Source organism: Rutidosis leptorrhynchoides, chromosome 1, assembly GCF_046630445.1.
Source record: "Rutidosis leptorrhynchoides isolate AG116_Rl617_1_P2 chromosome 1, CSIRO_AGI_Rlap_v1, whole genome shotgun sequence".
Taxonomy (NCBI): domain Eukaryota; kingdom Viridiplantae; phylum Streptophyta; class Magnoliopsida; order Asterales; family Asteraceae; genus Rutidosis; species Rutidosis leptorrhynchoides.
The window spans coordinates 64134172-64158381 of record NC_092333.1 but is presented as its reverse complement, the minus strand read 5'-3'; the positions used below and the strand labels follow the sequence as shown (position 1 = coordinate 64158381).

Sequence of the window (24210 nt, the reverse complement as noted above, 5' to 3'; positions counted from 1 at the left end):
TTTATGGAATAAACCTAAAACACCAAACCATAAACCCTAAACTCTAAATCGGTCTAAATTTTACTTCACAAAACATGAAGAAAAAAAACGTTCGCATTATTCACGAACAATATTATCTTGAATGTTATTTTTGTCGATCGTTTTCCCGCCTAAATAATACTACCTCCGTCTCATTCCAATAGTCCACAGACAAAAAACACGCAGTTTTAGGAAATCCCACTAACTTCATTTCTCCACCAATGAAATATTTTCTCTCTCCAGATCCACCAATGAAATATCTTCTTTCCTTTCTATTTATGGAAGTGGACTATTAATTTGAGACAGCCTAAAATGAAATACTAAACTATTAGAATGAGACGGAGCACATTCATCACGTAGTGTCTTCATTTCAAAATTTTTTTTTTTTGCTTCTCCCGCTTCTCCAGATTGCCCTCCCCTTCATAACAAAAACAGATTGTGTATCATCATACTTTTCCAAATGAAAGATATCTTTACATACTATTTTTTATTCATCTACACCTAATTCTCTATAATACATTTAATTATTTATATTTATATTTAAAATAATAATATAAGTTCAAACTCATTGTTAATACGAATATAATTGTGATAGAAAAAAGTGTACATGATCAATACCGTAGAAGAATAACCACTTCTTGTCCTTGGATCTATTTTTCGTCCTCTCACAGCGCAGCTTAATTTGTTCATCTTCCGATTTTCAAAGGTAAATCGTTATTAATCAATCTGTTCCTTTGATTCAAGAATTCATACCCAAAGTCCGTTATTTTTTATGTTTATTATGAAAATTTTGCTGATATAATATTCAAACCCTAACATTTAATGCGAGTATCCAATGGTTGTTCGTTTTTAGGGCTTTGTTGTGATTTAATATAAACTGGATTGACTAATTGTTTAATATAAATTATTGATCATATTTAAGTTTATACGATAGTATTACGAGACAAATTTGTGGTTAATTTTGTTTCAATGGACCTGTTATGAAAATGGTGACTATGTTGAATTCATTGTGTTATACAAAAGTAGGATTTATTTATTATTATTGCATTTGTTGAATTAAGTAAAGTTCTGGGTTAACTGTTAATTGCTTATTTAAATCTTAATAGCTGTCTCTTTACATCTGGTTTTCAAATTTCAGCAATTTGTAGCTAAAACCGAGAAGACCCTCAACTAACTAGACTGAGGATTCGAACACCCGAGTTCTGATTTTGCACGATTCATTATTTTAATCAATGAAGTTTCTGGATTGGTATGTAAAGATTGCAGTTGTATCTGCAGCCATTGGAGCATCAATGGAGTATTTCATGATCAAAACTGGTTTCTGTTAGTCACACTTTTCCCCTTTCTGCTCTATCCGTTCTTTCAATGAAGTTAGAGTGTCTGTTTTTTTAACTGTTTCTGATTAACTCATTGAATGTGGTATTCGCTATATGATTTTCTTTGTATGTATTTCTATGAAAGGGGTTTGATTTTAGTTTAAGTGTTTAACTTACTAATTTAGTATAGGGAGTTAGATTATAACTTATATGTAGATTACGTAAGATAACTCATAAACGCTATAACCATTTTTTACTAATTTAAGTGTTTAACCATTACTTTACGTTAGATAAGTTTGTGTTCAAATTGGATTATATGAACATTCGATCTGGTATGAGTTCAGAAATGTTTCTGGTGAAACATGACAGTGAAAAATACAACATAGGAGATATATGGATTAGTATTCATTTTAAGTTTATTACTAGACTTACGTGGATTTTGTAATTAGAAAATTGTGTTTTTAGAAGAACGTACAAATAAAAGGACAGGGATACTTAATCACTATCATGCGATTAGAAAACATGTAAACAGACAAATATATCTTCGTGCTACTACAACAACAACAACAACAACAACAATACCCAATTCCACTAAAGTGGAGTATGGGGGAGGTTAGATGTAGGCAGTCCTTTCCTCAACCATAAAGTAAAAGGGAAGTCATTCTTCTACCCAGGATACCTATCGGTCCCCAGGTAGAGGAAGTCGTCCCTCCCTATTCTGTAGAGCAGAGAGGCTGCTTCCTAGGGACCTCCGACCAGAAAGAACCATGAAATCCGATATGTGAAGTAAAAATATACAAGTAAAGTTGGCAAAATAGAAGCTTTACCATGAATAATGTATACTCCAATACGATATATAGGTAAATAAAGCATATAACAATATTGAGTAATATAACATATAATTAAAATATGTGAGTGTCAAATATGCAAGTATAACAAGTCATGTAAGTACAATAAGTATACGTAAATATGTTGGTAAGAAGCATGTAGGTATAATATGCAGTATAAAATAGATGGTATACTATGTAGGCATGGACAAATAAGTATGCTATGTTAGCATAAAAACATGTGATATGTAAGTACGTATAAATTAACTGCTATATAATGTAATACAAACATGTAACCATATAGTGCAATAAAGCATGTGAATATGCTACAATAAGTATAGATATATTATATATCCATAAAACATGTCCAGCCAATACGTAAAGTCCCACGAAAAAAAAAAAAAAAAAAAAAAAAAAAAAACATATATGAAGTGGACACAAGCAAGTAGGCAAGAAATATAATATAAATATATAAGATAAATAAACACCATGTAGAACCTAGTCATCTATTCTAATTCTACTCCTCCACAAATTCCTATTAGAAGTCATGTCCTCGGTCAATAAGAGCTCCTTCATGTCAAGCTTCAATCTATCCTCCAACCTACGTTTGGGTCTACCCCTTCTCCTTACGCCCCCAAAAACGAGGGTCTCGACTCTCCTAACCGGGGCTAAAAGTGGGCGCCTCATAACATGCCCGAACCATCTAAGTCGTCCTTCCCTCAACTTGTTGGTTATGTTCCCAACTTCCAAGTTCTCCCTAAAAACTCCATTTGGTATCATATCTAGCATGGTCTTGCCACACGTCCACCTAAGCATCCTCATTTCTGCCACCTCCATCCTCCTCTCTTGGGCTTTCGTCATTGGCCAACACTCTGAGCCGTACAACATGGCCGGTCTGATTGCGACCTTGAAAAATTTCCCTTTCAATTTAAGGGGTACCTTCTTGTCGCACAACACCCCTTTCGCTGCCCTCCACTTCAACCATCCTACTCGTATACGATGCGTCACGTCCTCATCTATCCTTCCCGATTTGTGAAGCATCGAGCCTAAATATCTAAAGGACTCTATAAGTGTTATATTTCTATGCACCAAATGCCATTGGAAATTATTGAATGTTAAGATTGTAGTAGTTTATGAGTTAGTTCTTTGGGTCTAAGTTTGTTGATTTGTTTCTACCTCTCCCAACCCAATTACTCGGCTTTAAGGCTCAAACTGAATTAGGATAAACATGAAAGTATCTTTCGACATTCTACATTTGTACACCTAATGTATTGTATACGATTATATACGGTTCAACGGATATTGATGGTAGGTGGAGGGTACCTCAAAGGCTCAAACTTTTCAAAATTGCAATAATCTAGTGTGACCGGAATGTAAATATTTGTTCTAATGACTTATCAGATTGACGGATTGTTTCTTTTTTTCTTTTTCCAATTGAGATTTTATAAAAAGAATTTGATACGTGATCTGATATTTGAATTACTTAATAACTAATTCCAGCGATTCTTGGGCCATTATTTTGGTTAAACCTTTTGGACTATGTATGTGCATTTGAACAACCAGAATGATCTTTTTTCAATAAGTTGTTATCCCATGAAACTGACCATGTTCATTAAGCCTTTCTAGAAATCATTCATCGCATTTTTTGTTGACATGTTGACAAGTGCTCGTGTGATAAGCGTGTATGATTAATAGAGGTGACAGTTTCAAATTAGTCAAATCTTCTAAAAGGGGAACATGTCAAGTGGGTCAAACTGGTTAAATCCGGCCAGAGTCGATCTTTAATGCATACGCGTTGAATTGTTTTTATTTCCGTAAAGATAGATTTTAGTGTAATTATACTGTTTGTAATCATAGATAACACTATGTGTCTTTTTTTTTCTTTCTCAATATATAAAAAAGGTGCAAAGTGTTTGAACATTTACTTGTGCTAAAAGTTGACCCATTTTAACTCTAACGAACTTTGACCTGTTACATAACCTTTACAACCTGCTTTTCTTGTTACCTTTTTGATTAATTGGTCTCAATCCACATCTCCCGTTCTCGTCCGGGATTGGGTATTGTTGTTGGTCTGAAACTACATCTCATTGTCATTCACTGCAGTCTGTTTATTATTTTCAAACAATAGCTGATGTTTTAAGTACTTCCTATGTTTGTTGTCAAAATCTAAAAGATTTATCTTATTGATTATTTATTTTTTTGCATTTGGTTTTGTATGGACAGATGACAAAGTGACGGTTCTTGAGTCAGAAAAGAAAGCATGGGAAAATTCACCAGAAGCTCAAGCAATGCGAGAAGCTCTCAATCCATGGAGAAACACCGATGAAAATGCAAGGAAACATTCATAACATTTTCCTGTATTTTCAGGTAATAAATTAATTTAGATAGGATCTTCTATACTTTGAGTCGTAGTCCTTGTATAAACATAAAGTGGATTAGATTGTATCAAACATCCAACTAGCCTCCTTTAGATTTTAATATATTAGGATCACCATTACAAATCTGTGATCGGGTTCCATTCTGTTACGTCTTGTGTGATCCTTTCCATTGGAGTCCATATATAATGTTTTCATTTGATTCAGTCCGCTCTATTCTCTATTCGTTCTATAATCAAATATGTCATTCTTAATTACATGTTATTTAATATTACGAATTTTAAAAGCTTGTTAAATATGCAGAAAAAAGTTTGTCAAAGTTATACTATGTGAGATTGTTAAATATGGCGGTGTAACTTTTATAGTTTACTTCATTTCGATTTCTGAGATATTTTGTTGTAAAAAAGGTGAACGAGTATTTGAAATTGATGAATTTACCAATTCCTTCATTCTTCAAATGCTTATCATTCTACATAATATTTATCATTCTACATTGGAATGTTCCTCATTTAGAATATATAGAAATATGTAATAGATGACGACCAAACGGTCGATTGAATCACAAGTGATGAAAGTCCCTAGCTAGTCTGCTTGATTAGATTTCACGATCTACTTGACATAAACTCTTGTATAGAAATCACACCTAAACACAATGATACAAGTACATAAAATCAAACAAAAGAAACATTGTTCTTTGCCTCATACTATTACAACAAACACGATCCATGAAAGAGCCCAATCTTCGCTTCAGTCCACATCTTCACTCGAGTGAAGCTTAATAGATAGAAACGCTTTGAATTTGATGGAGAGAAGTTTCTACCTACCGATTGATATAAGGTGTAATATTAATTAAAGTGTGTGCAAAATCCATTTTTGGTGTATCTTCTTACATGTCATGAATTTTTTTAATTTGGTTCCATAAATAATCTTACCACTCGTATAAAAGTTACTAGAGATCGAATATATGGTTGCTTTGAGGTTTCTATATATAGTGCAATAATCTGAGATCCACTAATACTCAACATCAACATAAGCAAGTTATTGACCCCTAAATTAAATCCAACATACCATTTCTTTCACTACAACACATATACATTTGTAGTAACAAGTGTCTTATTATCTGAAATCAAAGTTGGAGGTTGCCAAAATTGGTGTCGATGCTTTGCTCTACTTGATGATTTCAATATCGGATACAAGTTGAAACCTAATCCTTCATCAATAAACCTGCATAGTCAAAAGTCTAAAGAAGCTGTTTCATTATCTGCATCATCAGAAAGAATATTATTTGGTTCGACAGAAACTGTACGCAATCATAACACAAACAACATGAACGACAACTATCGATCGCCATGAAACAACCAACGGAAATTTTGAAGTTCATACACATAACAGATTTTCAATCATAGTTCGTTACAATTTTAAAATACACATCCCTATTCCTATTCTATATGAACAAAAAGAGAATAATACTTCATTGATCCTTTCATTATAAAGTTTAACATCCATAAACTTGAAGTACCACAACTACTCACTACTTTGTGCGGTCATCATGTTAGTACTAAGATTAATTTATTTTTAAAAAACTCCAAATATATGTAAAATGATCTATAAATAGATATAATCATTGAAGATTAATCATTACTTCATTTGTACACCACCAAAATTCAAAGGTTTATGAATTCCATGCAAATGTAACCAAAGAACACCCTCAAATTTAAACCTCACGTTACATAATATAATATGAAAAAAACCCATCCGTACACAACCAATGTTTGTCTCTCTTATATAAATCAATCTGTAGGTAAAGGGTATCCTAGGAGCTCATCCATGAATCCAGACTTATTTAATAACAGATAGATTTAATATTAGTATTCATAAATAAATAAATAAATAAAAATAAAATGGCTTTCGATAGGGCGAAGAAGAAGAAAATTACTGTAATCACGTTTGTTACGATCCTTGTGGTGGCAGCGTTTGTCGGCACCTTTGTCCATACTAGAAAACTTGCTCATCCTAAAAAAAACATGTCTACTGAGATTGATCTGCACAAAGCAGGTGGAGAAAAAACAGGCATTTTGATTGCCACCGTTATCACCGCTACCACCGTTTATATACTCTGCAAATACACCGATTTTAGGGATATTTGCAGGGAAACATTGGACAGAATACGGGTCGGGTTAAGGGAACCAAGACAACTCATTTTGGGAGGTTTTAATGCTGCAGTGGATCGTATTCAATACGCAATTGAAAATTCAATCACCCTTAAGAAAGCCGCGCAAGATCCTAGGGCTGCAATGGCCATAGATCAATGTAAAGAGCTTCTCAGTGTTTCGGTTGAAGATTTGAAAAGATCCGTTGAAAGAATACATGTTTTGGATGTAACAAAAATAAAAGATAATACAATAGAACTTAGGGTTTGGCTTAGTGGTGCCGTGACATATCAAGAAACTTGTATTGATGCGTTCGATAATACTACTGGTGATTCTCGAACAAGGATGATAGGTTTGATGGACTTGGGAGTTAAACTTACGAGAAATAGTCTTGCGATGATCGATGGAATTATTGAGTTGTCGGGTGGTACACCAAGAACTGAAAGTGGTAGCGTTAGAAAAGAAACAACGACAACCGTTGTTGACTGGAAGATTGACCAAACACGAGTTCCTCAACAGCCCGATGTTCCTCAAATGCCCAATGTTCCTCAACAGCCCGATGTTCCACAACAGCCCGATAAGAAAAAAGGTTTTTTCGAATGGAGAGTAAATCGTAACGAAAATCAACAAACGAAGCCTAAGAATACAATCGTCGATTGGAAGGTAGACCAGACCGAAGTACAACAACCTAAGCCGAAAAAAGTAATTGTGGATTATAAAGTAGATCAGACTGAAGTACCACAACCTAAGCCAAAACCTACTATTGTTAACTGGAAAATAGACCAAACTGAGGTTAAACCAAAAACTACAGTTGTTGATTATAAAGTAGACCAAACAGAGGTTAAACCAAAAACTACAATTGTTGATTATAAAGTAGACCAAACTGAGGTTCGACAACCAAAGCCGCCGAGAACAAAAACTATTAATATCGATTGGAAAGCGGATTTAAACTACAAACGTACAAGGACACAAAGTGGTAATATGCCTAATGATGAGGACCCGAAGCAAATTGCAGGGAATCGAAGGATGCTTGATGATCAAGAACCTGTTCATGGTTCAAAGTTGCAAATGTTGGGGGACCCATCAAACCCGGAAAACGTTGTTACTATGGACAAGAAGCCAATGATAACCCATGAACCAAACACACCTTATCCTTCATGGACCGATACTTCAAGGCGTTCGTTAATAAATGTTGATCCTAAAGAAGCAAAGCCGAACGCAGTTGTGGCTCAAGATGGGTCGGGTGGTTTCAAGACCATCATGGAGGCGGTTGAATCAGCTCCTAAAAAGTCAAAAGAACCATTTATCATACTTATTAAGGCAGGTATCTACAAAGAAGACGTTACAATTCCTAGACATACTGACAATGTTGTTTTCCTCGGAGAAGGGCCCACCAAAACCAAGATTACCGGGAGCAAGAACTATATTGATGGAATCTCTACATACAACACTGCTACCGTTGGTGAGTTTCTAATGATCCTGTGTATAGAATATGTGTTTACAATGTCTGTGTTAATCATCAGTTGAATACATATACTACAATTGACCCTGTCAAAGTTCCCAAATGTATATCACAATAACTTTATTTTGTGTTTACAGCGGTTAACGGGGATGGGTTCATGGCTAAGGACATAGGGTTCGAAAACAGTGCGGGACCCGAAAAGCATCAAGCAGTAGCCCTTCGGGTTTCAGCAGATATGAGCATTTTCCACAACTGTTTAATCGAGGGTCATCAAGACACACTCTACACACACTCATATCGACAATTCTACCGCCAGTGCAACATTACAGGAACTATCGACTTCATATTTGGAAACGCAGCAGCCGTTTTCCAAGAATGCAGAATGATTGTCCGAAAACCAATGAGCAATCAAGCAGGTATGGTAACAGCACAAGGACGAAAAGATCAACATTCTGTAGGTGGAATTGTAATGGACGGTTGCACAATTACAGCCGAGCCTGCGTTTATGGACGCGGTCCCAAAGCTTAAATCTTATCTAGGACGTCCATGGAAGGAGTTTTCAAGGACCATTATTATGCAATCGTTTATTGATAAGAACATTGATCCAGAAGGGTGGTCCGTGTGGGCCGGGACATTTGCATTAGACACTTGTTATTATGCAGAATATAAGAATAATGGACCGGGTGCTGATACTTCGAAAAGGGTAACATGGAAAGGGATTAAGAAAATTACTCCACAGGAAGCTGCAAGGTTTACTCCTGGAACGTATATACAAGGAGATCAATGGATTAAAGCAACTAATGTGCCTTATGAATCTGGATTGATGAAGGTTTAAACATGTCTCTGCAAGTATAAATTTCTAGTTACTTTTCCTTAATTAAAAATAATTGTATATTTGTTAAGTGTAATATTATTTGTATAGTTGGTGACTGTTTACAAGCTAAACAGTGTGTAGGTTGAAATATTGATATGTGTATATATATCAATGGAAGTTTAATAACATGGCTTACTTTAGTGTATGAATATTGATAATGTTGTTTTTTTTTTTACTGTCACTGGTTACAGTATTAGCAGATAGTGATAATTAGGAGATCAAGTAAATTGACTTGATTGCAAGTATTAAACTTGAAAGTTAAAACTGATAAAGAGGAATTGTAGTTGCCTGTGCTGATCGTTGCCTGTTTGCGTTCACGGCCACCGACTCATTTTCATGGCCAGCGCAAGTACGCAACCTGGTTAGCGATTTGCACAACTGGACAACCCCTAAACAAAGATTGTTGCACCCCAAGTGTTCGACAAAATGATGAAAACGTAAATATCAAATTCACGTTTTTACCTGATTAGAACTAGAGACTGGTGGTGTTGATGGGAGTTAAATATACAGTTGGGACTATGAACCTTGTTTGGTTCGTCATGGAGTAACCAGATTCTAGACATAACCCAATTCTTTCTTGAACCTTGTTTGGTTTGCTTGGAATATTCAGTCTCCAGACATGAACCCAGTTCGACTTGAACCTTGTTTGGTTCGCCATGGAGAATTCGTCTTCTTTGGCGGCCCATCCGCTTCTTCTTCTTTAATGGCAACACTCTTGCTTCTAATACTCCCCCTCAAGTTGGAGCATGTAGACTTCGAATGCCCAACTTGTCGAGTAAATATCAGAGTTGTTGATTGCCAATTTTTTTTTTCCTCAAGGTTTGGAACCTAGTCAAGCTAGGCGGCTCATCCCCACGCCGATCTTCGTTTTTTTTTTTTTTAGAAATCAGATTGAGGCCTTTTTTTTAAACCTTACACTAACTCCACAAACAATTGTTTTCCTTCTGCTGCTTATTATCGTGATCCACCAACAACAATAATTCAATTAATTTGGCTAAACCCATTAACTTCTTCTTTGCTCCTGTTTGTGGGACCAACATCAAAGAGACAAACAACTATTTAATTGTTGTCTTGACTTCTTTTCCTTCTTCTATTTGTATCGACAGGAACAAACCCCCAAAGTGGGACCTTCGGCTCCTCACAGCCGTGACACACCAACTCTTCTTTTCTTTCTTTCATTATTCCTTGATCAAAACCCCACAAAGAATTTGCAATCGATCGGTGAAAATAAAATTCACCTCTTGTATGCACGCAAATCAATTTAGAAACAAGAATTAATTTGTTTTAATTCTTGAAACTTAGATTTGATGACGTATCGAAAAATACGAATACTAATTTTTTTATTTTATTTATTTATTTATTTATTTTTTAAGAAACAAAACAAAAAGGATCCCTCCGAATCACCGGTGATTAACCGGAGACCGGAGGATCATCTTGTTAATTGATTTTTGTCTTCAAGATCTTTGCTCTGATACCATGTAAAATTTGATTAGAAGATGAATACTTCTATCGTTTAATTTTCTTATTTAATAAATCTTGAGATTACATAGGTATTTATACTAATTCTAAACCTTGATCCACAAGGTATTCTTGATTAACAAGTTAACAAATCCTAATTGGAAACAAATCTAAATAAATCATAATTAATAATAGGAAAGACTTGGTGCTTAAGTCTTGTATACATGATATGCATCTCAACAGATGAATGTTGATGAAATTCACAAGTTGCTGATGAAATATAAAGCAATATAATATATATATATATATATATATATATATATATATATATATATATATATATATATATATATATATATATATATATATATATATATATATGGGCACGATCCATGGATAAGCTTAAAAGGAGTACAAACGGGATAAGCAAAATAAAAATAAAAAATTTTGAATTTTTTTTACATTCATAAATCTGCATTAAAATGCACCTCTAATCAATTTTTTTCATAAAAAAAAAAGTTCAAAATCATTCAAAAATCGATGATGAATGGTAAAATTAACCATTCATCGGGTTAATTTATCATTCATCTTGTTTACGATGAATTATAAAATTAATCAATGCTAAAAAAAACCAGATGAATGGTTAAATTAACCATTCATCTGTTTTTTTATCATTCATCATAAACAGATGAATGGTTAAATTAACCATTCATCTGCTTTTTTTTAGCATTTATTAATTTTATCATTCATCGCGAACAAAAATGAATGATAAATTAACCAGATGAATGGTTAATTTTACCATTCATCATCAATTTTTACCATTCATCATCGATGTTTACCATTCATCATCGATTTTCGAACGATTTTATTAAAAAACTTTTTAAAATTTTTTCGTTTTCTTCTATTTGTATATTAAAGGATCGTTTTTAAAAAAAAAAAAAAATTTTGAAATTTTACTTATCCCGTTTGTGCCCCATTTAGTGCTTATCCCTCGATTGGTCCACTATATATATATATATATATATATATATATATATATATATATATATATATATATATATATATATATATATATATATATATATATATAGTGGTAGGATCAAGAGGGAAGTAACCAATTGGGGGGAAGCAAATATATATATATATATAGTGGTAGGATCAAGAGGGAAGTAACCAATCGGGGGGAATCAAAAACTTTTTTTTTTGTTTTTTGAAAAAACTTTGTTCACGAACATTATAGATGGGATGAAAATATGAACATTTAATAAAGACACTTTGTGATAAATGTTTTTATTTTGGCGGGAAAACGCTCGAAGAAGTAATATATAACAATTATCGTGTTTTTCGAGCGTATGTTGAGGTTTTAGCTATTGGGGTTTAGATATTAGGATTTAGATATTAGGGTTTATATGGTTTAGATATTAGGGTTTAGAAATTTAAGGTTTAGGGCTTAGATTTAGGGTTTAGATTTAGGATTTAGATTGAGTTTTTAAAACGAACGGTTTAGAGTTTAGGGTTTAGGGTTTGGTGTTTTGGGTTTATGGAATAAACCCAAAACAGCAAACCCTAAACCCTAAACTCTAAATCGGACTAAATTTTACTTCAAAAAACATGAAAAAAAACGTTCATATATTCTTCACGAACAATATTATCTTTAATGTTATTTTTGTCGATCGTTTTTCCGCCTAAATAATAACATTCGTCACGAAGTGTCTTTTCTAAATGTTCACATTTTCGTGTGATCTTGATGCCGGAAAAAAAAATTCCAAAAAAAAAAAAATTTGCTTCCCCCCGATTGGTTACTTCCCCATTGATCCTGCCCATATATATATATATATATATATATATATATATATATATATATATATATATATATATATATATATATATATATATATAGTGTGAGGATATAGAGAGAACCGGAGGTGGTAGAGAACCGAGAGAACCAACAGCTAGACCTTCAATCTGCGTGCAGCTCGAGTCAATATGCATGCAGATTGAGTCAATCTGCGTGCAGCTCGAGTCAAGCTGCGTGCAGATCGAGTCAAGATGGGTGCAGATGGAGTCAATCTGCGTGCAGATCGAGTCAATCTGCGTGCAGATTGAGCTTGTTTTGGGTGCAGGCACACTCTGTTCTTCGTAAAGAAATTGAATCTCTCAAAATCAAACCTATAGCAAAAATTAAAAACGCAGATTTATTAGGTTTCATCACGTGAATCTATGTGCAAAGTTTCAGATTCTAACTCCTACATTTGAGCTCGAATTCGCGAGTCAAAGATTTGGGGTAAAAAAGTCAACAATTTCTTCATAGCTCAAATTCATAATCTATATGATGTTTCAGCTTAAATTGACGATTGGCGGGCATTAGATGCAACATTTTAAGCAACTTTCATGTTGGAATCATCATCTAAAATGCCTTTGATTGATGTTACGAATTCATGTTCATCGTTCACAGGTGATGGTTCGCTGGGTTTTCTGCTATGCAGAGTTCTTCCAGGATCCTTTCAATATATATATATATATATATATATATATATATATATATATATATATATATATATATATATATATATATATATATATATATATATATATATATATATATATATATATATATATAATATAGGCAAAATTGCTAAAATAGTCCCTGTAGTTTGTATCAAAATGCTAATTTAGTCCCTGTGCTTTTTTTGACGTATTTCGTCCTCGTAGTTTGCTAATGTTGCTGATTTCGTCCCTCTGACAGATTTCCATTAAAAAAATCCGTTAAATCCAGTCACATGCGACGCACATGAGGGTAAAACTGTCATTTTTGGTTGTCTCTTTCCTCACCTTCATCTTTATCCCAAAAAGATGAACAAAACCTATTTTTTTTTTTTCATTTTCTTCAAACAAAATCAAACCCACCAAACAATCTAATTTATAAAATCAAACACTCTAATTAATAGACACAAACCAGAGTCAAATTCTTCAAAATCTATTAATATTCATATTCTTCAGACCAATTAAACAAATTTAATTTCATATACAAAAACTTTATAAAAACAACAAACCAAAAACCCGTTCAGAAGGATTAGAACTACATCCCCAGATCCACAAAACTCGATTGTTACAATGGGTGTCTGAACAATAGTCAGAACAAACGGAAGTAGTGGATTAATGGTTTTCGACAGCGTAAATCTGATCTTGATTGATGAAGTAAACTCCGGCCTAGATCCGATTAAATAAAAGAATAGCAACATCGACGGTTCTTCTCGGCGACGGCGAACGAACATCTCTCGTTGCTGGTCTTCTTCTCTGGCAGCGGCGATGGTTCTTCTTCTTTGCCTCTTCGGTAGCGACAGTGGTTAAAAAAGAGCCAGAAGAGATTAACACCACCGATGGGAAATTGTAGATTTGGATTTTTTTCCCCTTATCGCATCTAGATCTGAGTTTCATTTTTTATTGCAGCCATTGGAACCGATTTGGTGGCAATTTATAATCGATTTGATTGCAGCGGCGATGTTGAGAATAATAATAAAACAAACCCAAAAGTGTTGTTGAGTTTAGGGTTACGATGATGAAGCTGATGTTGAGGATGTGAACTATTTAATTTCCAACTGTTCATGATGCTACCAAAACACATAATCTCAGATTTACTAATCCTTTTGCTACTGTATCTATCATCACATAAGTTATTGTATTGATAGTGCTCCAAATGATCATATATTTAGTCGCAATATCCTTTCAATATGTAAAGTTTTTAGTTGTAATTGTTCTATTTTTAAGTTGTAATCGTTTATATTAAATAAGTGCGAAGACGGAAGATAAAAATGAAGATTTAAAGACGCAAACGTCCAAAATGCTCAAACGTACAAGTTACAATCTAAGTGGTTCAATTTATTGATGATCAACGTCTAAATATTGATAAAAGTACAAGTCGCGGAACGCAAAGTACAAGAGATCTAAGCATACGAAAAGACATTCAAAAATCCGAAACCGAGACATAAACCGAGCATCAACGAGCGAGTCAACGGACCTAAAATTACAAGTCAACTAAGCACACGAATATAATATAATATATAAATAATTATATAAATTATATATATATATATATATATATATATATATATATATATATATATATATATATATATTATGTCGACAAGCTAGGAGCCAAAACAATTGTGAGATGGAACTCGACCCTTCACGATCGCGGAACTCCAAGGCTTAAAACCTTCGCGATCACGGAGCTGAAGGAATCAAATTTTGCCTATAAAAGGTACGAGCTTCTGCCGAATCCAACACCCCTTTTCTTTCTTTCTCTCTATGTAATATATAATTATAATTATTATTATAATTTTAATTTTAATTTAAGTTTAATAATTACTGGGTTATTGTAACAAATGTTTTACGGGTTTTAAATGAAATGTCCCATTCTTATTGATTAAAAACGTTCTATATTAATTGATTTCGTTGCGAGGTTTTGACCTCTATATGAGACATTTTTCAAAGACTGCATTCATTTTTAAAACAAACCATAACCTTTATTTCATAAATAAAGATTTAAAAAGCTTTACATAGATTATCAAATAATGATAATCTAAAATATCCTGTTTACACACGACCATTACATAATGGTTTACAATACAAATATGTTACATCGAAATCAGTTTCTTGAATGCAGTTTTTACACAATATCATACAAACATGGACTTCAAATCTTGTCCTTATTTTAGTATGCAACAGCGGAAGCTCTTAGTATTCACCTGAGAATAAACATGCTTTAAACGTCAACAAAAATGTTGGTGAGTTATAGGTTTAACCTATATATATCAAATCGTAACAATAGACCACAAGATTTCATATTTCAATACACATCCCATACATAGAGATAAAAATCATTCATATGGTGAACACCTGGTAACCGACATTAACAAGATGCATATATAAGAATATCCCCATCATTCCGGGACACCCTTCGGATATGATATAACTTTCGAAGTACTAAAGCATCCGGTACTTTGGATGGGGTTTGTTAGGCCCAATAGATCTATCTTTAGAGTTCGCGTCAATTAGGGTGCCTGTTCCCTAATTCTTAGATTACCAGACTTAATAAAAAGAGGCATATTCGATTTCGATCATTCAACCATACAATGTAGTTTCGATTACTTGTGTCTATTTCGTAAAACAGTTATAAAAGTTGCGCATGTATTCTCAGTCCCAAAAATAAATATTGCAAAAGTATTTAAAAAGGGATTAATGAAACTCACTTTCACAGATTTTTACTTCGTCGGGAAGTAAGACTTGGCCACTGGTTGATTCACGAACCTATAACAATATATACATATATATCAAAGTATGTTCAAAATATATTTACAACACTTTTAATATATTTTGATGTTTTAAGTTTATTAAGTCAGCTGTCCTCGTTAGTAACTACAACTAGTTGTCCACAGTTAGATGTACAGAAATAAATCGATAAATATTATCTTGAATCAATCCACGACTCAGTGTATACGTATGTAATGACCCGGAATTTTCTGACCAAATTATACTTATGAGATTAATATTTACATAAATTAAACCATACCAACATGATAAGCAATCCAAATTGTTGAGATTTGTGTTTTTGAAAAGAGTTTTACACAACGTTTGACCGTTCTATATGACCGATGATATCACGAACTATATAACATACGATAATTATACGTTTGTGTATATATATGTATTTATATATATTTAACATGATCTAAGGATGGTTTAACATCTCATTGTGTACTAATGACAATGAGTTATAAGTATATTTTGAAACTACTAACTTAAGTTTTCAAAACGATAACTATACGTAACATTCTTTGATATATATACTTATAATATATAATGCTTATACACGTATCGTATATATAAATATTTAATCACTTTTTAAGGACTTAAATACATAAAACAATATAAGTATATTCACAAAAGATATCTATATTTGAATTCTCGTTCCGTTTCCTCAAGATTTCTATACGTATATCTAGGGTATATGTACCCATATCATACCCAACTTCTATACGTATTTACTATTGGTATATACACATCAAATCAACATCCTAATCAACATTATTACTGCCCTAGATATGAGGTAACTAGGATTTGTCAAGTAGTATGAATTATTAGTAAGAAAACAAAATTAGGTATCCTTTTCTTTCTTTATAAACTAAAAACGTTTTTATAAATGAACACCATTTCTTCACTCCATTTTCTCATACCTACACCCTCATTTCTCTCTCAAAATACTCCTAACTTCATACTTGATCATCTCCAAGCATTTTTCCCATCATTTAGCTTCAATTACATGCCTTAAATACCATAAGAAAACTCTTTCAAGAACATATCAAAATAACCACCCATTTGAAGAAGTTTACTTCCAACCTTTTGATCTAACTCCACCACTCTTTGATTCCAAGATTATTTCTTATCTTTTGCAGTAACTTTGTCCAAGTAACTTGAGGTAGTAACCTTGTTCATAATCTTATTCAATTCATATTCATATAGCTATCTTAGTTTGTGGTATAAAATTTTAACAACAAGAACATAGTTTGAATGATTTCAAACTTGTTCGCAAACTAAATAGATCCTTCTAACTTGACTTTTAAAACACTTCAAGACCTGTAATATATCATAATGATATGCTAACCTAACAAGATATAACTTGGTTTTACAAAGAACATCTTAAAAACTGAATCTACGTCGTCGGAGTGCAACCGGGGGCTGTTTTGGGTTGGATAACTAAAAACCATCTTGAACTTTGAATTGGAAGTTCATGTTCTGGAAAAATGATATTTCTTTTGAATATGTTAACACATAAAAATTTCATGGTTTAACTCAAAGTGTAAGTATTTTTAGAAAAATGATCATTAAATGTTGTTTTTATGATGGAAAATGATCACTTTCATAAGTTTCACCAAAGTTTGACCTATAACCTATGATTTCGAATACAAACTAAGGTATTTTCAGTTCATATTCTTAAAATTTGACTCGATCCAAGGAAGTGGCAAGTTGAACCAACAAAAACGGAGTTGTAATGAAGAAACTACGACTAAAACAAGATTGGGTATCCGAAGCTAGTTTAGCTACGAAAATATTTGGAGAAAAAGTAAATTAATCATATCTTTTCTAATTAATATGATATTTTATATATAATTACTTATGATTTGATTTTATATATTTCAGGACCACCCGTAAACAACACGAGAAGATTAATCATAAGACCTCATGATTGTACGCAACACGTCATTTGACAACACGATACTTTATGTACGCAACACGTCATTTGACAACATGGTACCATGGGTCGAGATTAATTCTGATCAATACGAATACGATGGGGTCTTTATTTATTTTATTTAAGCAACTAATTGTGAACCACTAACATCGGACTGCTAACTACGGACTAAGAAAATATTAAAAGTATTAATAGTGTATATATATGTAACGATTACTTAAAAAAGAAAATATGTTGATATATTATATATATGGTTAGGTTCGTGATATCTATCGGAGACCAAGTCGAATTAAATACCTTCAAGGAAAAAGTGAGTTTCATTTGCTCCCTTTTATATATATTTTTGGGACTGAGAATACATGCGCTGTTTTTATAAATGTTTTACGAAATAGGCACAAGTACTAAAACTAATTCTACGTGGGTTTAAACCAGAAATATACCCTTAGCTTGGTAACATTAAACTACTTGTCTATGTACGGTAGGCGCGAATCCTAAAGGTAGATATATTGGGCCTGACAAACCCCATCCTGACTATGGGATGCTTTAGTACTTCGAGGTTATTTTAAACACACCTGATCTGGTGTACCTCAGAGGGTAAAACATGAACGTTAAGGCTTGTTACCGGGTGCCTACAACTTATAGAATACTTTTATACACTTACGAGTGTACATATATTTATAAACGGAAATCTTGTGGTCTATTAATATATTGAAATGATTGTTATGATAAACCTATGAACTCACCAACCTTTTGGTTGACACTTTAAAGCATGTTTATTCTCAGGTATTAAAGAAATCTTCCGCTGTGCATTAGCTCACTTTAAGGATATTACTTGGAGTCATTCATGGCATATTTTGAAAGACGTTGCATTCGAGTCATTGAGTTCATCAAGATTATTATTAAGTCAATTATAGTTGGATATATTATGAAATGGTGTGCATACCGTCAATTTTCGTTGTAAAGAAAGTTTGTCTTTTAAAAACGAATGCAATGTTTGTAAAATGTATCATATAGAGGTCAAATACCTCGCGATGTAATCAATTATTGTGAATCGTTTATAATGTATATGAACGGGTCCTTTCAGTTGGTATCAGAGCGGTGGTCATAGCGAACCAGGTCTTGCATTAGTGTGTCTAACTAGTAGTTGTTAGGATGCATTAATGAGTCTGGACTTCGACCGTGTCTACATGTCAAAAGTTTTGCTTATCATTTCTAGTCGGAAATCATCTGCTTATCATCCTTAGGAAATTACCTGCTTATCATTCATAAGTCTAGACACGTTTTACTGCATTTACTGCATTGATAGTGTATAGACGAATTCTTATCTTAGCATATCTGTTATTGCGAACTTTGACTGATATCTTTTCAAAGATTCTCCGTAATTTACGGGATTTTGGTATTATATATACATATGTAAATTATGTATTGAAGAGTACCAAATCTAACTCCTATATCTATTCCATACTAAAAATTCATTTTCCCCATTATACAAGATGGATTCCGCATCTAGTTCGAATTCTTCAGATTCCGACAGTTATGCCGATATGGATTTCCATTCGGGCTCCGAAAGCAGCGTCACCGGAATGGATCAACCAATTTCCCATCATCTATTCTGGATGAATTGGGGATGGGTTCGTAATATACTAAATCACTGGAGACAAGAAGAAGGTGATCCATTCCATCCACCAAATTGCCCTCTTGGCGATGAACCTGAAGCACTTACCGGCGAACCTATTCGAAACACCATTTTCTCTCTCATTTCTAGAGTATCTCATCACGATTATATACTATCCCATATTACAAATCTTGTTCATTCGCTCGCTCCAACCGCCAATCATCCCGGTGTACTAGCAGAAGTTAACGAACTTCGCGCTCGCGTGACGGCTTTGGAGAACATGGTGCGAAGGTTGCAAACACCAGCAGCAGCACCAGCAGCATAATCGGAACCACCATCAATAACATCAACAATACCATCATCACCACTAACAAACAACATCCGCATCACACGTCTCGACATCATAATCAGTCCCACAAACATCAACATCATACGCACTATAGATACCAAGGAGTACCAACAATAATGAACGATGAAGTATTGATCCATAACTTCATTGATGTTCTGCGAAGAATATGTGGTTTCAAAAAGTTTTAGAGATTTCTTATTCTAGCTCAAACCGAAAAGCAAATGAGATTAATATCATATTAACTCATTAAATTCATGATTTCATCTGAAGAAAATATATATGTATATATGTTTTCATAAAGATTGTAATTAAAAGTTCTTTTGTACAAAATATTAATGGTGAATTTTTTTTTTAACGGGTAGGTAATACCCGAGGAATAATTAGATTTCATCTTAATAAGTTACATTGTACATTCGTCGAAGCTGATTCAACAGTCATTTACTATCCTACTTACAACCACCGATATATGTATCCGTTCACCACAGAAAAACCATTTTCATTCAATTTCATATTTGGATTTTGACTTCCCAGAATCTAACAAGTGGCAAATGAAGAAAACATATGACAAAATAAAATCTGTTAGAAACAAACAAATTAACTATGAAAATTTTTGTTAAGAATCCACGCTAACTGTTCCAGCTAACTGTTCCTAGCTAACTGATTACATTTTATTTATCGCAGTTTATTTATCGCAATTTAATTATCGTACTTTTATCGTCATTTAATTTCTGTAATTATTTTACGCACTTTAAATATCAGGACACGTATACAATGTTTTGACATATCATATCGACGCATCTATATATATTATTTGGAATCACCATAGACACTCTATATGCAGTAATGATCGAGTTCTCTATACAGGGTTGAGGTTGATTCTACAATAATGTATATAGTTTGAGTTGTGATCGAGTCTGAGACGTATACGGGTCACGATACGTATTAATTAATTCGTATATTATATATTAAACTATATATGAATTATTGGACTGTTACTGTGGACTATCGACTGTGGACTAATGACATTGGACAATTAAAATGAATTAAAATATTGATTATAACATATGAAACTAAACATTTCTTCAAGATTTCCACTTGATTTCATCTTAAACCTCATTGTATCTCGACGATTACAATCAGCGTTCAAATCTATCATGATTCTTAAAAACACCTCAATCGAGAGGATAAACCAACCCTACTTCATCTACGGAAGAAAAGATTGATGCATATAGTTATGCACCTGAAAAATCCTCGGAAACTGAGTAAACGTTTGACACGTATCTGTTCTAGTTCCTTTGACATTGTTATTACCGAAGATCGTTTTGCAATCCCTTTCCAAAGTAGCTAATTTTGTCACAGCTCCAGCAAGTCAACTCCAAATTTTCATCCGAAACAACTTTATTATAACCGCGATATATATGCGTACTCTTTATTGTTACTGGGGAACGTTTTATATTCCACAATATTACCATCAGCGATTAATCATTCTAAAAACACAATTCTCCTGAAACTACCTCGGTTTGATAACCGATGACCCAGCTCAGTTAACTTTGAAAATGCTGACGAAGCAGCATGTTGTAGATGATCTTAATGGCCAAAAGTTTGATGATAAAGAAAGGAGTGTTAGGAACGCTAGATAGAAAATTTAGTACCAAAAAGAGGATTATGCGAAACTATGAAGAAAGCCTTGGACAAATCATAAAGAATAAGTTTGCCTTTAAAGAATCCAAATGATTCTGTGCCTGCTGAAATCGTTAGCAAACATCTTATTTCTCATTCTAAACCTTCACAGACAAATCTTCTTCATCATCCATTGATATTAGAAATTCTAAGATATTCTCGTATGTTCTATTATAAATATCCTCCATATTTCTGGCGATATTTTCACAACTATTCTTATCTGAGATCATTTATCTCTCCGTAATATCTGCAACATAAAAGAAACTGTGTTAGTTTCTAAATTCTGAAACCTTCGAGTTTAAAATATGAATGTTTTGAAGTAGTGTTGGGAACTGAAGCATGGATTAGTATAATATAATGACACTTGATCAACGTCATTATATTACAGTAAGTCATGCTGAGTTTCTAATGAAGCATGATGATTCACAGTACCGTCATCATGTGCCATTTACACGACTCTTACATTCTATCTAATCTCTAAACATATCAATAGAATATTTTTCTGGATGACTCGGTCTTCTCCAGGGTATTCTGGTAATTTAACAAATCAAAATCGTTCTATTACCATTTTCTTCTTAGAGCATTAGCTATGTTCATTCTGAATTTCATATCTACGAATTCCGGACCATTACTCGCTTGACTCGAAGTCGGGAAGAGAAAACGAAAGCATGAAGCTCCGAAAAATAATGAAGAATATAAACTCCGATAATAACCCCAAAATTATAAACCGTGTATATCGATGCAGATAGCAATATAGAGACACGGGAGAATTAGAAACACTATAAACACAAGAGTATAGTAGAAGTAAATAGATTCTTCTGGTGGTAGATGAAAAAGAAGAATGACAGATATAAAAGTTAGCAGTATATCAAAAATCAGGACTGGATGGAGCATATTGATGAATGCTTTAAAGTAAGAATCAAGGGAGAAAGAATAGAAGGTGTGAGTCGTGGTAAATAAGGAAACGAAGGGGTGAATTTATAGTGAAATATCCGACAGAGCAATCGAAACAAATTATTGCATATAATCAAAGAAGATCCTGATTTCCTTAATCACCAAAGAACCAAATCTTGTTACGTAAGATTCTCTTTAAATCCCTTAAATCCTGGAAATCAATCATAACTACGTCATCGGTTAAGACGAATATATTTTACTCATCTCACTCTTTTACGATAGTCTCATTTATATTCTTCGCATAATCGAATCGTTTTATCTACATTACTCAATGATGATAAAACTCCATTATCACCTTATATTTGTCATGAAAACCTTCTTATTGTTATCCATAACAACCTCTATCAAATTTCGGGGACGAAATTTCTTTAACGGGTAGGTACTGTAATGACCCGGAATTTTCTGACCAAATTATACTTATGAGATTAATATTTACATAAATTAAACCATACCAACATGATAAGCAATCCAAATTGTTGAGATTTGTGTTTTTGAAAAGAGTTTTACACAACGTTTGACCGTTCTATATGACCGATGATATCACGAACTATATAACATACGATAATTATACGTTTGTGTATATATATGTATTTATATATATTTAACATGATCTAAGGATGGTTTAACATCTCATTGTGTACTAATGACAATGAGTTATAAGTATATTTTGAAACTACTAACTTAAGTTTTCAAAACGATAACTATACGTAACATTCTTTGATATATATACTTATAATATATAATGCTTATACACGTATCGTATATATAAATATTTAATCACTTTTTAAGGACTTAAATACATAAAACAATATAAGTATATTCACAAAAGATATCTATATTTGAATTCTCGTTCCGTTTCCTCAAGATTTCTATACGTATATCTAGGGTATATGTACCCATATCATACCCAACTTCTATACGTATTTACTATTGGTATATACACATCAAATCAACATCCTAATCAACATTATTACTGCCCTAGATATGAGGTAACTAGGATTTGTCAAGTAGTATGAATTATTAGTAAGAAAACAAAATTAGGTATCCTTTTCTTTCTTTATAAACTAAAAACGTTTTTATAAATGAACACCATTTCTTCACTCCATTTTCTCATACCTACACCCTCATTTCTCTCTCAAAATACTCCTAACTTCATACTTGATCATCTCCAAGCATTTTTCCCATCATTTAGCTTCAATTACATGCCTTAAATACCATAAGAAAACTCTTTCAAGAACATATCAAAATAACCACCCATTTGAAGAAGTTTACTTCCAACCTTTTGATCTAACTCCACCACTCTTTGATTCCAAGATTATTTCTTATCTTTTGCAGTAACTTTGTCCAAGTAACTTGAGGTAGTAACCTTGTTCATAATCTTATTCAATTCATATTCATATAGCTATCTTAGTTTGTGGTATAAAATTTTAACAACAAGAACATAGTTTGAATGATTTCAAACTTGTTCGCAAACTAAATAGATCCTTCTAACTTGACTTTTAAAACACTTCAAGACCTATAATATATCATAATGATATGCTAACCTAACAAGATATAACTTGGTTTTACAAAGAACATCTTAAAAACTGAATCTACGTCGTCGGAGTGCAACCGGGGGCTGTTTTGGGTTGGATAACTAAAAACCATCTTGAACTTTGAATTGGAAGTTCATGTTCTGGAAAAATGATATTTCTTTTGAATATGTTAACACATAAAAATTTCATGGTTTAACTCAAAGTGTAAGTATTTTTAGAAAAATGATCATTAAATGTTGTTTTTATGATGGAAAATGATCACTTTCATAAGTTTCACCAAAGTTTGACCTATAACCTATGATTTCGAATACAAACTAAGGTATTTTCAGTTCATATTCTTAAAAT

General features: G+C 32.9%; 2 protein-coding genes across 2 annotated transcripts; both read left to right on the top strand.

Moving 5' to 3' along the window:
• The first annotated feature begins 600 nt into the window (after positions 1 to 600).
• On the top strand, positions 601 to 4819 carry LOC139860933 (uncharacterized). Its single transcript, XM_071849365.1, has 3 exons — positions 601 to 724; positions 1157 to 1341; positions 4385 to 4819. The coding sequence occupies exons 2-3, from the start codon at positions 1251 to 1253 to the stop codon at positions 4507 to 4509; spliced, it is 216 nt and encodes a 71-aa protein (XP_071705466.1). The 5' UTR covers positions 601 to 724; positions 1157 to 1250; the 3' UTR covers positions 4510 to 4819.
• A 1618-nt stretch (positions 4820 to 6437) lies between these two features.
• On the top strand, positions 6438 to 8983 carry LOC139876756 (probable pectinesterase/pectinesterase inhibitor 21). Its single transcript, XM_071864160.1, has 2 exons — positions 6438 to 8148; positions 8286 to 8983. The coding sequence occupies exons 1-2, from the start codon at positions 6438 to 6440 to the stop codon at positions 8981 to 8983; spliced, it is 2409 nt and encodes an 802-aa protein (XP_071720261.1).
• Positions 8984 to 24210: the final 15227 nt, after the last annotated feature.

What these genes read in the sequence shown, in the direction of transcription:
- LOC139860933 (XM_071849365.1), top strand. Translation starts at nt 1,251, where the DNA reads ATGAAGTTTCTGGATTGGTATGTAAAGATTGCAGTTGTATCTGCAGCC. An exon ending in CATGATCAAAACTGGTTTCT is followed by an intron (nt 1,342 to 4,384) that starts GTTAGTCACACT and finishes TTGTATGGACAG; the next exon opens with ATGACAAAGTGACGGTTCTT.
- LOC139876756 (XM_071864160.1), top strand. Translation starts at nt 6,438, where the DNA reads ATGGCTTTCGATAGGGCGAAGAAGAAGAAAATTACTGTAATCACGTTT. An exon ending in ATACAACACTGCTACCGTTG is followed by an intron (nt 8,149 to 8,285) that starts GTGAGTTTCTAA and finishes TTGTGTTTACAG; the next exon opens with CGGTTAACGGGGATGGGTTC.